This window comes from Erpetoichthys calabaricus, chromosome 8, assembly GCF_900747795.2.
Source record: "Erpetoichthys calabaricus chromosome 8, fErpCal1.3, whole genome shotgun sequence".
In the NCBI taxonomy this organism is placed as follows: domain Eukaryota; kingdom Metazoa; phylum Chordata; class Cladistia; order Polypteriformes; family Polypteridae; genus Erpetoichthys; species Erpetoichthys calabaricus.
In genome coordinates, this window is record NC_041401.2 from 197,859,231 (window position 1) to 197,878,267 (window position 19,037).

General features: G+C 42.3%; 1 protein-coding gene and 1 long non-coding RNA gene across 23 annotated transcripts in view; one reads left to right on the forward strand and one right to left on the reverse strand.

Annotated features, from left to right (window-relative positions):
* The window catches only part of LOC127528966 (uncharacterized), a 524,038-nt gene that overhangs the window by 88,629 nt on the left and 416,372 nt on the right, over positions 1 to 19,037 (reverse strand). The window lies entirely within an intron of this gene.
* Positions 1 to 19,037, forward strand: part of LOC114656450 (microtubule-associated protein 2-like) — a 128,217-nt gene that overhangs the window by 64,021 nt on the left and 45,159 nt on the right. For 13 of the 17 annotated variants that reach the window (XM_051930933.1, XM_051930927.1, XM_051930936.1 and 10 more), the window contains 2 exons: positions 5,774 to 6,053; positions 14,050 to 14,163. In XM_051930933.1, coding sequence (XP_051786893.1) covers positions 5,801 to 6,053; positions 14,050 to 14,163 — 367 coding nt within the window. In that variant the 5' untranslated portion in view covers positions 5,774 to 5,800. The remainder of the gene's footprint in view (positions 1 to 5,773; positions 6,054 to 14,049; positions 14,164 to 19,037) is intronic. The other 4 variants (XM_051930929.1, XM_051930934.1, XM_051930935.1 and 1 more) reach the window with 1 other exon arrangement.

Consider the following 19,037-nt stretch of genomic DNA (forward strand, 5'->3'; position numbering starts at 1 on the left):
CCAAACTTAAAAGGCAACCTTTACGGCCTGCACAGACCCAAAGTGAGGCTCATTCAGAATGTCCACAAATACCAAGACAGAGAGAGAGAAACACCAGGAAGGAAAACAAACTTCCTTCGATGTTCAAAAATGTGTTCAAGGATTCAAAAGGACTGAATAAAAGACAAGGCTGAACAAAAAGGAAAAAATAGGTTTTGCAAAATATAAATCAACAAATCTGATAAATTACAACACCTAAAACCAGACCTTGGAGACAAAATCCAAAAATCACAAAAAGCAGGAATCCAAATAAATGCAAGGCCAGAGTTGTTGACCCCTCTTAAATTCTGCAGATGTCAGCACCCCGATGCCTAATCAGGTGGCCCCGCCTCCTTGGGCGCCATATGAAGGAGACAGGGTGAATAACAAAGAACACTAACAGCCAGCAGAATAAAACATACAAGAAGCCAGACAGCAAACCAAAAAACTGAATGAATAATTTAGTATGAAACACTGCATTTAAATAAATGAACAACCAAAGAGATTAAGAAACAAAGTGAACAGACATGGCAAAGCTCACAATCGCACCTCGGCAGCGCCCCATACACTGCACATTTCACGGTGATTCATTTGAAGGGTGACACTTTTTGTTTAAATATAACTGAAGGTAATGAACTCCTGAAAAAAGAACCCACATCAGCACTCACTTCTAATTAGAGGAGCTGTGAATCAGCCATCAAAGTGCACGGCCGCAATTTGGCCTTTCAGCCTGTCTGTCATAAAAGAGTTTCATTTCTCTGCCAGGGTGATATTAGGGTTGGCACGCTGCCTCATTGCATTTTGGGCTAAACTCCATTCTGTCCAGAGACGGCACTCTGTCAGAATCTGAACTACTTTGTTAGATTGTATAACAGATTGCGTGACCCAAAAAGCTCATCAATAGCCCCTATAGAAGGGGAGCTCATGATGTGACACCTGCAAACAGGACAAGGGACAAGTGAATCTTGAGGTACGGTCCAAAGCGGAAAAAATGGCAGGCGTACTTAATTTAGGGAATGAGGCTGGACAGAAAAGAAAGAGACAGAGAAAGGGACACTGGCCCTCAACCCTGCACTCAAAAGCTCATGTGGCATTTCCACAGTGGGTAACCATCCTTATTGTTCAGTTCAAGTTTGCAATCGGGTGTACAACGCACACTGAAATTCTTAATTGCTTGTCTCCCTGAGACAAGTAACAATAATACAAAAAGACAAAAGAAATAAAATCATATTGAATACACCTGCGCACACATATGATACAGTACACCCTCAGAATTCGTAGGGGTTACATTCCTACAGCACCCGTGAATTGTGAAAAACCACGACTTTTGGATGTGGTTAAAAAATAAAAATAGGCATTTAAAAGGCATAGTTTCAACCCTAAATACAGTATGCCCCCAAAGCACTTTAATTTTGTTTTAATTTAATTTTAATTTAATTTTACAGTACTGTACTGCTGTCTCTCCCGCGGTGCTAGAATGTGAAATAACGATGTTACCGCTATACGTACTGTAATTCACGCAAGAACGTTTTCTTTGTTATAAAAGTAGAGTGAATATATAATTAAAATACAGTAAAATGTACAGGTACTCACCAATGATGAATGATATTGATGATGATGATGATGAAGTAGCTGTGCAGTACGATGCAGAGGATTTAAAACTCCTCAGGTGGCGCCTTTTCTTCAGGCGCTTCAGGAGGAGTCGTATCTTTGGACGGGTGGTCTTCTTCTGGTGGGGTTTTGTGTTGGCTTTTCTTTATAGGTTTCAGGAACATTGAGATGGGAAGTTGCTACATTGTCTCCTGTAGCAAACTGCTGGTACAATTTCCGTACTTTCTCATGGATTATGATGTTACCGTCCAAGGGGATGTTCTTCTTCCTGTAGTCGGTGATCCACAATGCCAAGGCAGATTCCATCCTGACGATATTTTTATTCCTTACGGTCGTTACCTTTTTGACACTATCACAGAAAGTTACAGATACGGTACTCCAGATCGCTGCCTCGTTCTTCTTTATGTAACGTGCGGTGCTTTCATTAATGCCATAGTGGCGCGCTACTACAGCATAACGTTTTAGTTCCCGGAACAAATCCAGTAGTTCAACCTTCTCCTGGAGTGTTTTAAACTTAGAAGGTGCAGGGCGTTTCGGCGACATCTTGTGCGTTTAAGAATAACAAACGAATACAATAACACTGCGGTGGGTTGGCACCCTGCCCAGGATTGGTCCCTGCCTTGTGCCCAGTGTTGGCTGGGATTGGCTCCAGCAGACCCCTGTGACCCTGTATTCGGTTTCAGCGGGTTGGAAAATGGACGGATGGATGGATGGATACAATAACAAAATGGAAAACACGAGGACACTCAGCTGGAGACGCGTCACAGGGCAGCAGTCAATCAGCAGCGAGGAGAAATGAATAACGCTCTCGGATTGGCTACATCCGCCATCCCAAACCGCGTTTCCCTCAGCAGTTGCTTTATGTTCTCTCTACAGCACAGTATTGCCACAAAAGAAGCCATAAAAAAATTGCAGAGGATATTTGCACTTTCTGCTAACAATTAATAGTTAGGTTCTAAGGAAAAACCCACGAATGACCGAGTCCGTGAACCCTGAACCGCAACTTCGCGGGGGTCTACTGTATACAAAAACAATCCTGCATTTGTCACCCACATATACAAACTGAAAGATGGCACAACAAGTGTTAGGAGGGTGGCAGGTGACAGTGCAGGAGAGCCGAGCTCTTTAATAACGAGGTTTGCACCTCTAAGGCCTCCTGAATAGATGGCCGCTGTGTGACAGGAATATCCGGAGCTCTGCTGTGCTCGGTGCTCCTGAGGGGAGCACTTGCCCTAACAGGATGTGACGCAGCTACCGAGGACAGGCTACACTCTCACGCTGCGCTCCTAGAGGATGAATGGAGACACCCAGGTGAAATAAAAGGCGCTGTGAGCCCTTTGAACTGTGGCTGATATGTGCCCAGTCCAGATCATTAGTGACAATGACACTTGCTAACCATCTCCACAACATCCTCTCCAATGCCAACAGCAGTGTGCTGGTCTGCTCCTGCTTCCTGAGGTCTATGACCAGCAGACTGGTCTTGCCGACATTTGTTGTCCTGCCACCACTGTGTGAAAAAGCTGTCTCATCATTGTTAATGAACTGGTCTGCTGTGGTGGTATCACCAGTAAATTTAGCGATGGGGTGGTTGGTACTGTGATTGACACCAAGCTCAGCGCACTGCCCTCCGGGGTGCCTGTGTCAACGATGAAAGTGAAGGATGTGATGCTGCCAGTTCACACATCCTGGCGTCTGCTAGCTACAGCTAGAAGTCCAAAACACAGCTGCACCAAGGCCCAAGATTTGATGGTACAACAACGTTAAACAGGACTGTATCATAAGGGGGTTTATTATCCAGGGGGACTAGGATGGCCAGATGTGCGAGAGATTTGACTTCAGTTGTTGACTGGACCAACAACAACAACATTGTTGTTCTAGAGCACATCTTCATACAAACAATGGAGCTCAAAGTGTGTTACATGATGAAGAAAGAGAAAAAAAAATTAGGGAAGACTAATTAACATTAAAAATAAAAGTCGCGTCCAACGGCCAGGGAGGGCAGAAAAAAAAAAAAAAAAAATCTGCAGGGGCCACGAGACCACCTGGCCAGCCCGCTGTAGGCATTCTACCTCACATCATTCCTCATTGTATTCAGGGTTCTCATGGAAGAACTTGATGATGATGGTCATGTGGACAATGGAGGGACACCACGGTGCTTTGAACAGGTGGTGGGGGCGCAGATCACCACCACAGAAAACCAGAAAAAGAACAGAAGAGAAAGTAGGGCTTAGTACGGATTTTGGAGCCACTATGAATAATCATGATAATTAACTGCATATACGGAGCATCAGGATTAAACCAAGATGAAGCTCTGAGATTGCCATGTTACAGTAATGAGTTCTCAGCAGTGTCTTAAAGTGCTCCACCACATCAGCCTGGCAAATTCCTTGAGAAAATCCACTTGTGGGGACCCCGATTCTCTAAGTGAGACTTGAAGGATGTCTGTGACAGCATCAACTAAATGACTGCTGCAGGTTTTCAAAAACCTGCCCTTACATTCCTCCTTATGGACACCAACGTGTTTAAACACAGAAGGATGAATCATGCGGTGCTGCAGGCATTCACACGGAAGGCACTTTGTACTCACGATCAAATCGATGGATTAGGCTTTAGTTTGTCAACCTTAACCATCTGTAATCCCTGCCATGCTTTCCACAAACGGCCACCAATGCTGCCCGACTCATCTTCAGCCTCTCGATGTGCTGACATTCTGCACCTTTACTTTCTTTTCTTACCTCATTCCTGCATTTCCATACCACTGACCTGAAACTTCAGACGTGCCTGGTGACCCACTCGTTCTTATTAGGTTTGTTTTCATGGGGGTACAGCTGTCCACATCTGGCTTTGATGGCCGTATACTAATCCAAATCTGATGTGGACTCTCTAGGCATTTACTGGGACTGGGCTCTGAGCACGGTGTACTGCTGATGGGGCCTGTCGGAATGAACAATACATTATTGTTACGTTTTTTCACTTTATGATTCTAAATAGACTATCAAATGTAAAATCTTCCAATTTCCACAGAGCCTCAAACTCAATAAGAGCAGCCAGCTATCAAGTAGCTTCTAAAAGGCCAAAAGACTGATGGTAAATTAGAAGAAGAAAATGGGAACAATCCGGTGTGACATGAATCTATCTTTGAGGGACACACACACACACGCAAAAGCTGCTGAGCCCAATCATGGGCAGTATATGGACAACAGAGCTCAGGCAATAAGCCAGGCAGAAACTGTAAGGCCATATCTGGAGATGGTCCATGAGAGGTCCTGAGCACAGAGGACATTGTCACAGGTGAGAGGGGACAAACACATCCTGAAATAATGGGGACATTCCTTTGCCTAGCAGTCACTTGCAACACAAGGACAACTGCAGACAACAACGTTCTTCGGTTCCTGCTGTCAAGTGTAATGTTTTACAAGTTCACCCAGTAGACGCCGGTCATAGCACGCCGCTGGACAGAGGAGTCCTTCACTTAAAATGGTGTCATAGATTGTGGAGGGAGTGCATAGCTAAAGGGCCCACATGCCAACTGGGCTGTCCACCCAATGCGTACACTGCATGTGAGGAGCAGGGGTGCGAGAAGGTCACATGTTCTGGGCAACTAGTGGCAAAAAGAGGCAGGAAATAAACCAAAACACAAATGAACACCAGGCAGCCTTCTGACACCCACCACTTTAAAAATGAACCGAAAGAGAAGTCTGCATTTGTGGCTTCCATTATAAAAACAGTATGAGTGAATCCTCTCAATTACTGGTCTGCAGCTTCTTCACTTGCACTATCTAGATGTTCATGGAGGAGGCCAAGTGAAGTATGACCTTCCCATAAGCCTCTAGCACAAGGCCAGCTCCAAAACTCTGAGGCTGTCACCCCATTCCCAGCGCCACTGCACTTCTGACACAGTGACTTTTAAACAGTTATCCAGCAATGCCTCTCCCTTTCTTCTTTGTCTGTCATTTATTTATCATATTAAAAAAAAAAATATATCACAGTAATTCATCTTTAATTCTATAAAAGAGTCTACGGGGAGAAATGTGTGTGAAATACAAAGAGGGCGACCCTGCCCACAGTATACCTTCCTGCGCCTTTCAAATGCACTTCTGTGAGCCCCTAATGGACGCCTGATATTGTCTCTTTTTGCCGCCAGGAACGTCACGCAGCCCGTTTCCTCACAATGGCGGACGGCAGACAGCCCGAGGAGAGCCTACCACAGTGGGCAGCACCGGGCTCCCATGGCGACAGTGCGGCTCACCCCCATGCACCATCCGAATTCAGGGAGCAGCTGCCCTCTGTGGCACACAATGAGAATGGCTACACTTCCTACCGGGGCTGCCCTACAGGAGGCGCTCATGGACCCGACTCCTATGCAGCGGCCAAAGAGAATGGATTCAATGGAGATATTCCTTCAGAGGATGTGGTAACAGCAGGTAAATGGTTTACAGACTTCCTCTACTCACCTAACTTGTTCTTTTGTTTGGCAGAATTCTCTTTTTGTATTCCTGCTTATGGATGAAACTTTCTAAACTGAATATGTTTCAGATCTTCTGCATTAATGTTGTCCAGGACATTATGAAAGTCAGCCCCATAGGGCTTAACAGAAGTAACTGGATGCACTTGTTCACACTTTTCTTACTGCACTCATACAAATAAGGTAAGGCGCCCCCAACCCTGCCCCTAGGGTGATGTTGTCTATTAGTGGGCACACTTGGGGGCACTGGACACTTGGCATCTACAGACCATGTCAAGGTCACATGATGGCACTGCAGTGTGCTGGCTCTTCAGACTCCTGCCTGATACTCACTGTGTGACCCTGAGCACCTCGGCCAACGTTCCTGGACTCCAGCTGTACAATTTATGTGTAACCAGCTGTAATGAATCCAGAACTTGTAAGCCACCTTGGGTAGAGGTGTCAGCCAAACATAACAGATTAATAATAATACATTTCAATCAGACTCTAAGGAATCAAAGTGGGCTAAGAATGCCAGTCTGGTAAAGCGAAAAGACGCCAGTTGAACTGATGTGCTCATCGGGGATAAGGATATCAGGTGGGAGAACACGCCAACTCATACGTAAAACTGGGAACTGAGCAACAGTCATGTCAGATCTGCTAATGGCAATGGTAGAGTATTGAAAAAGACATTTGTGTATTCAGTTACTGACTTCAATGGCTAAATAGTTAACAGAATAATAAAAACAGCGGCATTCAGAAGGAAATGAAACTACACTAGACCCCTGACTATCCGAGGTAATGTGGAACGATGTCTCCTCAGATAACTGAAAACTCAGCTATAACAGATGGCTGCGGCCATTCACTTGTAAGGATACCACAAACAACAAGATGAGGTGAACTACACAAACATATAAATACAATAATCCTAAACAAATCAAAGAGTAGAGCACACTGGCGCCACCCTGACAACAGCCGAGGGGCGCCTACATTCCCACCAGCTCCTCGCGCTCGCTCGTTCAGTCAAGGTTAAGTAGCACCACAACAAAGCTTTATGAGTTACAAGGACAAACACTTACTGGCTGGAGGGACCTCAGAACTAAATGTAAGCACACATCTCACTGTATGATCTTCAAGACATCACCTTAGGTACAGTATATTCAATGTGAAACATTCTTACTGTTAATGTGTCAATTACAGAACATAAGAAACTTCATAAATTAGGAAATCGCTCAGTCATTCAGACTGACTTGGCTTAGCCAACATCTCAGCTGCTCTAACAGCTCATCCACATCCGCTCTCGTGGTGCTCCACTTTAAATCCATGGCTCAGCTCTTTCTTTCAAATTCCTACCACACTTTGTGTGAAGAGCAGCTCTCACTCTCTCACTCTCTCGCTCACTCTCACACCCTTGCCTTAAAATCACTTCCGTTTCATTTCTATGGCTCTCCTTGAGTATGTAATTTAATGTTTAACTATTCAACAATGTTCTTGATCATTCTGAATGCCTCAATTCAATTTCCACTTTATGACAGACATTTAGCTTTTCATGTCCTGCAGTCCTGCAAAGCCTTTACTGCTCTTTATACCTTTTCTATATTGGGCAAGAATTGTGAGTCAGCTTTTCCACCTTCATTTTTTCAGTGGATTTGCTCATTTTCAGTGCCCCTGAACACAATCTGACTACTTCTGCGTGTGGCGTGCAAGACTGTGGACGATGAAAACTTAAAGCTGTTTTGGCACAGTAACAAGCACCGTAAAATATTAAAAGCGGATTTGATTTTTGACTGAAACAGCACCAGGGTCACCATCAAGAAACCCTTTCTGACTTGGAGGCCCTAAGTTCGAGGTGAGACTCACTGCGCCCGACTCAAGCACAGCTAGGGCAGGAGAGTATAGATATACTGTAGAATTTTTATTTTCAAAAATAAGTCATTCTTTCCTTTAATTCAATGTAATAAAACTATTTAACTGCTCAAGTCACAGCTTTATGAAAGCACGGTCGTGTTTTGGAAACATCAGCCTTTTTATATGGTGGCGAGTCCAGATGCAGTCTTATTCAGTCCTTTGAGCATAACCTCCCTTGATCTTTCTGCCATACAGCTTAACATTTTATTTGCCTTTTTATGTGTTTTTTTTTTCCTGGCTGGCTGATGAAAAGTTTTGTGTCCACAGAACTGAAATCTTTTTCAGGGGTTTCTTCATGAAGGCCACCATTGCCTACCTTGCATTTAGAGCTGAAGTTCCTTTGGCCTGCATGTAGCACATCACACGTGGCGTACTGGATTGTGTCTGTCACCTCCTCAGTATCGAAGTACTGCGCCTTCAGTTTTAGTGTCTACAGTCACCTGTTCATCCATCGGATCAGTGCTGTCCTGGAGGACAGACCCCTGTGGGACTCCGCTGATGACACGTGAGGGTCTCTCTCTCTGTTGTCTCGGCTCCTCTTCTTGTCGAATAAGCAGACTGAAGTGCACATTCGTACATCAGAGGCACGTCTAACAGCTTTTCTGTCATGCGCTTTGCTTTTCTCTCTGACTCTAGTGGACTGTCTCACAAGCTGATTTGGCTAAATCCTCCTCTCATGAACCCAATACTATTATTTAGAATATTATTTTTATTTAAGTTGCCTTCTAATTTATTCCTAATTATAGTTTCCATGATTTGACATGGGCAGAAGGATGGCTTATACTGTATATATAATTACGAGACACATTTTAATCACACTTTTTTGTAGACTGGCGTCACTTTGGCAACTTCGTAGTAATATTTTTGACAAGCTGGAATGTGCTTACTGAAGGTTTATAAAAAAGATTTTTCCTTTATGTGTATCCATTTATTTGTTTGTTTTCTGGTTGGTTTATGCCATTAATCGTAGGCTCGCTCAGTCACAACCTGCACAGGAACTGACATCGCACAGGAAAGCTGACTTCATGGATGACCATCTCCCCAAATCAATCTCAGGGGCCATATGCTTCCACAAGCCAGTACAGTGAATAAACCGTAATAAAAACCACACCTACGAAAATAAGTATTCATAAAATAAAAATGCGGAAAAATACACATTTAATTAATATACAGTATGCCTGACAGTTTTATTAGTCTTATAAACATGTGTTACGATAAGTAAGGTACAGATCAACTGAGATACATTAAGTAATACAGTATTAATAATAATACATTTTATTTATTTGTAGGCGCCTTTCCAAACACTCAAGGACACCAAACAATAGATAAAACACACATTATAAAGAAAACTAAAATAACAAAAATTAAAATCAGACAGAGTAATTGTAATCAAAGAGAAAAAGCCGTCTTAAACAAATGAGCTTTACGTTTAGATTTGAAAAGCAAGAATGATTCAATATGTCTAAGATCAGGTGGTAGTGAGTCCCAGAGCTGGTGGTAAGATGGACGAAGGGGACGGTCAAGTGGATGGAGGAAGAAGAGGATCTAAGGGTACAGGAGGGAATGGCAACATGGAGGAGGTCAGACAGATATGGAGGGGCGAGGTTGTGGAGAGCCTTAAAAGTTAACACAAGAATTTTGAATTGAATGTGGAACTTAACTGGAAGCCAATGAAGCTGCTGCAAGATGGGAGTGACATGGTGAATAGAGGGGGTTCGAGTAATGATGCGGGCAGGCAGCTGAATTCTGGACCACTTGAAGCTTATAAAGAGACTTGTGAGAAAGACCAAAGAAAAGGGAATTGCAATAATCGAGATGAGAAGTGACAAGACTATGAACAAGGACAGCAGTGGTGTGGGGAGTGGGGGGGCGAATACAAGTAATGTTACACAAGTGGCACTGAAAAGATAAAGTACTGTCAAGGATGACACCTGTGGGGAAGGGGAGACAGTGGAATTATCAATAACAAAGGACAAATGGTCAGTTTTGGATAATGTTCATTTTGTACCAATGAGGAGAACCTCAGTTTTGTCACTTTGTTATTTAATTTAAGAAAATTTGAAGAAAACCAGGATTTGATTTCTGCTATGCAATCAATAAGTGAGGAGGGTGGAAAGGAAGCAGTAGATTTGCTAGTGAGATAGAGCTGGGGGTCATCAGCATAACAGTGGAAGCTAATGTTATATTTATGAAAAATATTACCAAGGGGAAGGAGGTAAATAATGAAAAGGAGGGGTCCCAGGACAGAGCCCACCTGAAGTAACAGCGGTGGGTTGGGATGTAAAATTTTAAGGTGAACAAACTGACTCCGGCCTGAGAGGTGGGATCTGAATCAATCTAGTGGAGTGTGGGTAATGCCAATCGAAGATAATCTATTAAGGAGATTAGTGTGACAAACAGTGTCAAAGGCTGCACTCAGATCAAGGAGGATGAGAATAGGAATTAAACCAGAATCAGCTGCCATAAGGAGGTCGTTAGTCATTTTGATAAGTGCCGTTTCTGTACTGTGGAGGGGACGAAAACCAGACTGGAACTGTTCATACAGATTATTAGTATTCCATATATTCCAAGTGCTTCTATAAATGGCTAGCCATTCCCCGGCTCCACCCACGTGGTAGTGAAATAGGACAAACTTTAAAAATCAACAAACAAACAAACAAACAGGTATCACTAGCTACACGGAGGCAAGTTACTCTCCAAAACATAGAGATAGGCCGACTCCCCGCCTCCCCCTCCCTCGGCCCGCAGCCTCCGTCTCAGATTAGCGTGAATACATCGTTCCTGCAAGTGAACTATGGTTCTTAGCGTGATGAGAGAAGTTGCAAAATCAACCGGAATGTTCAAGCAAATTCTAGAAAAAAAAAAAATGATCTAAATCCGTTAAGTAGTTCTCTCGTGAAAAGTGGACAGACATACAAACAGACAGACATTGGATTTTATATATATATATATATATATATATATATATATATATATGTAGTATTAAACTTCGCATATTACCCTCATTTAGTTTCTTCAACTGTCATGTAAAAAACTTTAAATATCAAATAAGGCCTAACACTAACAATTACCCTTAAAAGCCTCTGATGATGATGAGGAGTATAACCGTAGCCCCCAAATGAAGACACCTGAACCAAGAAGGTGGGCAGTGCACATAACAGCAGTAAAAGGACGTCCTTTTTCTTTTGCTTTGACATGCTGCCCCCAGGTGAGTCCTGTGATATGTGATTGTCCATCCCAGGCTCACTTAGTTCTGCAGTGACTGGGATCCAAGGTGACAGTATGGTGACTATCCAAAAAAAAAAAAAAAAAAAAGACCAGCTGGCTGCTTTAGATTGCCTGCCAGAACCATGGCAAGGAGACTGGCTTCTTGGGAGATAGGTGGCACCTGGCAGTACATCTCTAAGACAAAGACATTCTATCCATGCCCACTCATTTTATTTTCTAAGACAAAGTTAAGATCTGCAGTGGAGAAATTCACATTTGGCACTGGCACTCGCATTAGTTTGCTAAACACACTCAACAGCATGAAGTCATGAAGCTCCACATTTCTATGGAAACGACATCCCATTCAGCAAACCAAACTGAAGAGCCACAGTGGAGGAGACATGCGTATTTGGCAGGAATACATGCTTTTCTTTGCTGAATGTGCTTATTCTGCATTAAGCAATGCAACCCCACATTCAACTGCTTCAGTTTCTATGGAAACCCCATCCCATTTTGCAGATGAAAGGGTGTGCTCAGGCCAAGTGTGTGTGTGTGTGTGTGTGTGTGTGTGTGTGTGTGTGTGTGTGCTCATTTAGGTAAGGCTCATCCCCCATGTAATGACTAAAACGCTATGGCACTGTGCCACATGTGCAAACAGTGTGCTGCGAACAAGCCAGTTTAAGTCCACTAATGTTAGAGCTGAGATTTGGCCAGATAACATCAGAGGAGAGGAAAAAATACTCCAGTCAAGTGAATGTCCTGAGAAAATGAAAGCCTCTGTGCATGTGTGTGTGCATGTGTGTGTGTGTGTGTCCTCCGTTGCTATTAACACAGTTCTGGTATCCACCCAACTGAGCGAGCAGGTGGAGACGTTGCTGTAAATCATCTCGGACATATGACGGGTGTTTCGTGAATAAAGTGTTTCTGCCATTCAAACATTAACATCATTTTGACTCACCCTGGATTGATTTATTTTTTTATTGATTAGTCAGTGGAAAACACCTTGAACTGTATGTGAATGTGTGCTAAATAAACCAAGTTATTATTATGTAATACTTAAAGTAAGGCTTACAAAATGCAGCTTACCTCTTTCATGTTTTTACAGGAAGGTAATCCTGAAGTTGTAAACCAGAGGGTTTAACCTTAGGTCATCTGCCCGTAGCATTACAGCACAGCTCTTCAGAGTCTCACAATCACCATCAGCGTCATTCTGTCCATGCCCTCTCGCTTCAGTTTCTGGGGTACACAGTCAAACTGGGGATGAGTTTGGATTGCCTGTCTTTAAATAATCCTATAAAGCATTGACTCAAGGTATACACCGCAGCTTCATCAGTACAGTGGACTCTGACCCTGTGTCCAGAAGACGATAGTTTAAGTGGTACTATCAATGGCAATCTTAGCATATTTGAGGTTACAGAAGCCTGAAAAAGTACACATGCAAAATTCAAACGAGACCGACGTCAATTCTGCATACTAGAAAATTGCCTGTGGACTTTATTTTTAATTTTATTTTTACATAAAAGTAATGCAGGGCAAAATTCCAATTTAGTCAGGAACTTTCTGATATCATGCTAAGGTGTTAATCGCCTAATGTGTGTCAACGTGTCTTGGGTTCAAATCCCAGTGGCACATCCGCTGCCCTGTGTGCTGGACGTATCGTCCTAAAAGTGTCCGATTCCAAACAGGAACGTCTCCCTCCACTGACTCACTGCAAGGCCTTGTGTTATAGAAAGTAAAACTTTTGTTCTTACTGTTGTGGTTCTGTCCCAGTAGGTAACAAACTCCTGAGTGACACATGGTACTGCCACCCGAGTATTTGAAGACATCCAGTTAACATTAACGTTAATGGCTTTAAACATCGGCTAGAACATGAAGGAACACATTAGACACTGCCAGCTCTCTTTATATGGGCTTTAAAAGAGCGCTACGCTATGCCTGTGCTCCATGACACAGGACCCAAAAGACACTTTCCATTATTCCTGTCACACGGGCAGCACATGCTAACATGAAGAGGTACAAACCCACAGTATCAGAGTCCTCGAGCATCAGAAACCAAAACTGATGGGTGATTTATCTTGAAGTGACCCTGGGCTGACATTCACATAAGAATGAATCTGCATGATGTGAAAGGTCAGCATGTGACCAGTGAATAAAACAATAGCTCGTCACGCAGGGTGTCCAGTTCTTAGTGAATTCAATGTGTCACTTTCAACCAACAGGCGCCGTGGATCGGCAATTCTCTGTAGGAACAAATATTTGTGACATTCTACAGTGTAGTTACATAAGAGCTTCTTCTGAAGCATCAGCTACCGCCAACTTTACTTTTACTTTAAGCTTCATTCTCGTCAGTCTTTGTATCAGGTCTCCTTTCAGCACATGTCTCCTAAAGATAACAAGATTGAACTCTTCGTGTTTTTCCTCACAACCCTGGCTCAAGTCTGCTTGACCTTTAGTACTTCGTATTATGTGTAGTTGAAGAGGAGATGCACTTTGTTACAGACCTTAACTGGAGTGGCCAATGCCGCCCCAAAAGATACTCAGAATAGGAGGAAATGAAGGTGTGAATGTGAACAATCCAACATAAGAAATGGAGAAATGCTGCAAGATTCACTCAAACGGCCAGCAGAAAGAGAAAGGCGGTCTGGAACCCTTGAAGGACGGTGGTCAGTGGATGATTTAAATAAAGGAACAAAGTGATACTTGTGTGCCTTTGTAAAAAGTAAGATTTTGAGGTTGGAATAAAAAATGAGCGGTGAGCGGATGGGGACTCTCAAATTAACAAGATCTCTACTGCAGGGAAGCTGCTCTTCACACTGTCATACCTTGTCTGACATTGCAAACATGTGCTTTGTATCCTGCAGAGCAAGTGTCAGCAAGAATAGTCCAGGAGGTGACGGCTGAGGCTGTAGCTGTGCTGAAGGGGGAGCAGGACAAGGACTTCCAGCACAAGGACACTGCAAAACGGCTACCCTCAGGTGAGATGTCAGCTACGGGATTCCCAATGCTAACTCTGCAGTTCACATATGTACCGCATGTAATTAGGATTAAATGAAACTGAAGGCAATACAAGCCCTGAAAGGGGACACAGAATCACACTGCTGTGCTGCTCGTAGTCATAACTTCAATGCACTGCCTCTTTACCTTACATGACATCTACAAGGGCACAGGATCATAGGACACTTTGGACACTCCACAAAACCCTAGCTAAAAACAAACTAATATCCTAGGACACTTGGCATTGCCGGTCCTAAGGCCACGACTGACAGCACACATCAAAAATGAAAGACTCTGTACTCCTCCTGGAATTTAAATGAAAAGCCCCCTGTCTGTGTTTCAGGGTATATTATGGGTCCTTGATCATCTCCTTTATGTTGACATAGCATACAGCAGGCCATATGTGGTATTTAATCTCTGGGTCGATGTTATCTCAATTATGAAACCTCACCAAACCTGTGGAGCACAATTACTAGAACACCTCATGACACTAAAGCCTCCGTAACTAGGCATCACAAATGTTCTTTTTACATTTGGACCTTGTCGGGAGATCTGGAGCGCTACTTTTACACCACTTGTATTGTGTGAGAGTTCAGATCTTATCAGATGTTTTATGAGAAAAGATTAAAAGAGCTGAGCCTTTACAGTTTAAGAAAAAGAAGATGAAGAGGAGAGCTGAGTGAAGGGTTTAAAATGATGAAGGGAATGAGTCCAGTGGATCGAGACGGTGACTTTAAAATGAGATCATGAGGAACACGGGGACACTGCTGGAAACTCGTGAAGGGGAAATTTCACACAAACATGAGGACATTTTTCTTTACACAAAGAACGACAGACACTTGGAATAAGTGACCAAGTAGTGTGGTGGACAGTAAGACTTTCAGTACAGTAAAGTCTGTTCTCGTCCAGAGTGTTCTAATGTCCTAAAAAGTGGCTATGAAGAAACGGCTATGTCCAATAACTAGGAGAAGAAATGTCTTGCACTTCATTGTAAAATATCATTTTGTAGGGCCACAGTAATCAATGCTTATAACAATTGTTATTACAAGTACAGTGCACACGAGGTGCTCTTATATGACAGGCAGCAGTTCTTCAGAAGGGGAAGGGAACCCAGCATGGTGTCACCAGTATTGTCCACACTCAAATTTTTACGTTTCACCGCCTTAGACTCCTCTTTTCTTTTTAGAGTTCTTTTGACGGCAGGCTCTTTTCCATTCCATTGTCCCCATTTTTATATTAAATTTGGGTGGGGAAACTGAATTTTTTATTTCACTATTAAACAGCTGCTCAGATGATAAACAAATGCAGATAACATGTAAAGCCGTAGTGTAGGCAGAAGAAGAGGGTCTTGTGTGGTGTTAAAACTAATTTCCACCAGTTACAAAAATCCAAATTAAATGATATCACACACACGTCTATCCCACAGCGGTTCATTAGCTGGTAACGTAGTTTGCTTCATTTAAAAACGTTATTCTGTCCACTCAAGTGCGATGTACTCCTTTAGCCCACCTCTGCACACTCCTCTTATGAGGCCGCGGGTCAACGTTTGAAAAAACAATTTCATTTTATTCAGATTTCATTGTATGTCTTAATATTTCCCTTTGGGATAAAACACATACAGTAATATACAACAATTAGTCATTGTCTGAAAAGATGGTTATAGTCCTTACTAACTTTTATTTTTTGTAATTTTTCAAATGTAACCCTCTGTTTTGAAGTTCACCATCTAGAAGGCGTTCTGAATAACTGAACTCAAATGCTGTAAACCTGAAATGGGAGATTTTTTTCCAGAAACCCTGTATATTTGGAATATAAATAATCATAGAGGTGTGTGGCGTATAACTCCTTTTAAAATGAGCACCTTCACTGGTTGATTTACAAACCATTATTAACTGTGCGCTGGTTACATTATAATAGAACCTCAAATGTGCTCAGTCTGGATTACCATGGAAACCTTTCTAATTAGGCACTGCATGCTTTGGTTCAGGAACGCACGAGCTTCTGTTTTACAACGATAATGGCAAAGAAATGACGGCAAGGGACAAAAGATGCAGAGAACGGTAAATGCTGCTGAAAGAAGTCACATGTTACAATAATTCTGCTTCTAATTATATTATACCTGCAAGTTTTACACTGGGGAAAATAAATCTCAAAAATCTCACCGTCGTAGGAGGCACTAAAAAAAAACTGACGTCTAAGCAGAGTGTAGGCTGGTGGTGCAGTAATTACTGGTGCTGCCTTACAGAGGGAGAGTTTGGGGTTCAAATATCAACATGATCTGGTTTTCACGAATACTTCAGCTTTTCTTCCGCATGTAAGAAAAATGTAACTGAGTGACAACTGCAAAAAATAAAAAACTGCATTGACGGGGAAAACGAGCCAGCAGTAATAGATTAGCGGCCACATATAATCTGTGTCTACCTAGTGCTTTCTACATGATGCTGCTCCCCGCAATCCTCAAAATGGGATAAACGGGTTCATAAAGTGGTCAGATGATTTTAAATCATAAGAACATAATTTGGACAGAGAGGAGACCATTCAGCGCCTCAGTCAATACTAGCGGTAGGAACGGCCAGGGGCCCGATGACACAAAATCACCCAGACACCTGGCTCGCGATACTCCTGTACACTATGGCGATCTGTTCTAAAATAATATGCAACTTATGAGCTACGGCAGTTAAATTATGTGACATATTACAACATATTTCATATTTATTTGACTGAATTTAAAGATAAGAATCATGTGCTTCTAGGAAACCCCTTAACTAAACACTTTTTTTTTTTTTTAAATAGTGGACATTAATTTTGAGTTATTTGTAAATCGCCTTCCTTGGGGTGATTATGCTATTTTAGTGTGCTATACAAATAAAATGTATTAATAATAATATTTTCATCTCAGCAATCTGACGATGAGACTGTGATTATTCATTTATGGTAAATAGCAGAGACACTTGTATAGAAATTGACATTTGCTCGTATTTGTCAAACAAGCCCACATGTCTGTAGTACGGTTCTCAGCCAATCATTTACATTAGAGTGCTTCATATGTAAAATATTGTTTGAATATATACAAATATAAATTTACATTTTTTGAGGCAGCACACATGTGGTTCTTATGGACTATTCATTTGGTACTTAATAAATTAACAACAACAACACTGATTTCTATCACACATTTTCATACGCTGGATATAACTTTACTAAATGTCTATGAAATAGTTACAAACAAAGAATATCGAAGTAAAACTAAAGAAGAAGAAGAATGAATAAACAACACACAAAGAATAAATACTACACATACAGAAAGACAGATATAGAATTAGTAGAGAAGTGGGGTCCTTACATATACACTCGGCCTCTAAAGAGGAGTCTGATCCAATGGTCAGATGGCCAAAAGGACAGGGAAAAAAAACCCCTTTGGAGAAGCTGGAGAAAAAAAAAAACAAAATCTGCAGGGGTTCCAAGGCCAAAAGACCACCCAGGCCCCAAGTAGTTCATTATTGTTTTTTAGGCTTCGTCTTAGAGGATTTGAAGCAGTGGGTCATTCAGACATGACAGGAGGCGATGGTGCAGAACTTTCATGTTTAAGCAACTCAGTTCTCCAATACGGGTAACAGTTCCCAGTTAATTAAAGCATAAGAAAAGAAACCTGTGCCATTCACTGAGTTTTTTTGATTTGTTACTCTTTGGAGGCTAATTGCACATTTCATGTTAAGTCCTTTCTTCGCCTAAACCCAAATGTGTAGCCTGCACAAGACTAGAGCACCTGTGAATCTCGGCGGTGCTGCTGACATTTGCAGCCTGCGATCTGTTGGACTGCTGAAACACAACGGTCACTGCATTGCCAACATTGTCACTGCTGCATGCCCAAAGTCAAAATAAAAAGAATATCAATGTCATATAGCCAAATAATATTACAGTACTCTACTGCAATGGCTTTTTTATGGGTACACGCTACACTACAGAAGCTTACTGCCACCAATTTGTTTTCTATTTTTTTACATTTGTGCTATTTTTGCAAAAGTATATTGCATTGTTTAGGACCTGGTGCTTCATTTACATACAACACAATTATGGGAATAGAAATTAGATAAGTGAATTGAAATTATGTGCTCTAGCAGGCGGCGACCAGATGTCACCAAGAAATGAGGCTGTAAAGTTGATTAATCTAAAAATAACGTGATGGCATACGCTTTTAGGATGGCGACATACGTGCCACTGAAAGCTACGACAGCGCCATGATTTCTGCAGTGTTTACTTACTACATCTCACAGGACGACTGGTTTTCTCCTTACGCTCCCAAAGATCTGCACGTTAGGTCATTGAGCCATTCCAAATGGAGTCTGTGTGAGGTGGGCATATAGGGCCCTGCAAAGGGCTGGTGCCAGTCTGAGGCTGCATGCTTCCTCCTACCCAATGCTGTCATGATGGCCCCGCCGCCAGTGAATTAGATTAATTGGACTTTATGTTGTTTCAACTGCTTTATTCATTACCAAAGGGTTAATATCACTCAAAAGAAAAACCACATACATACTTAGTGTGGCAAAGCAGTTAAGGATTTGAACCTCAAGCTCTGGGGTTGTGGGTTCAAATCCTGCTGCCTACACTGTGTGACCCTGAGCAAGGCACTTCACCTGCTATTGGAAAACCAAAGAAAACATGGAGCCAACTGCATCTGACATGCTGTCTGTGGCCTTGGATTACGGAGTCAGTCAAACCAATGACGGAATGCTGACTGTGGTCTTATGGCCGCCTGCCCTACCGTACCCATCACCACGTGTACGCTGACTTCATTTAAGCATAACGTTGTGTACTTTAATTTGCGTTTCTTTTCTGTAAACAAGTGCAAACACGA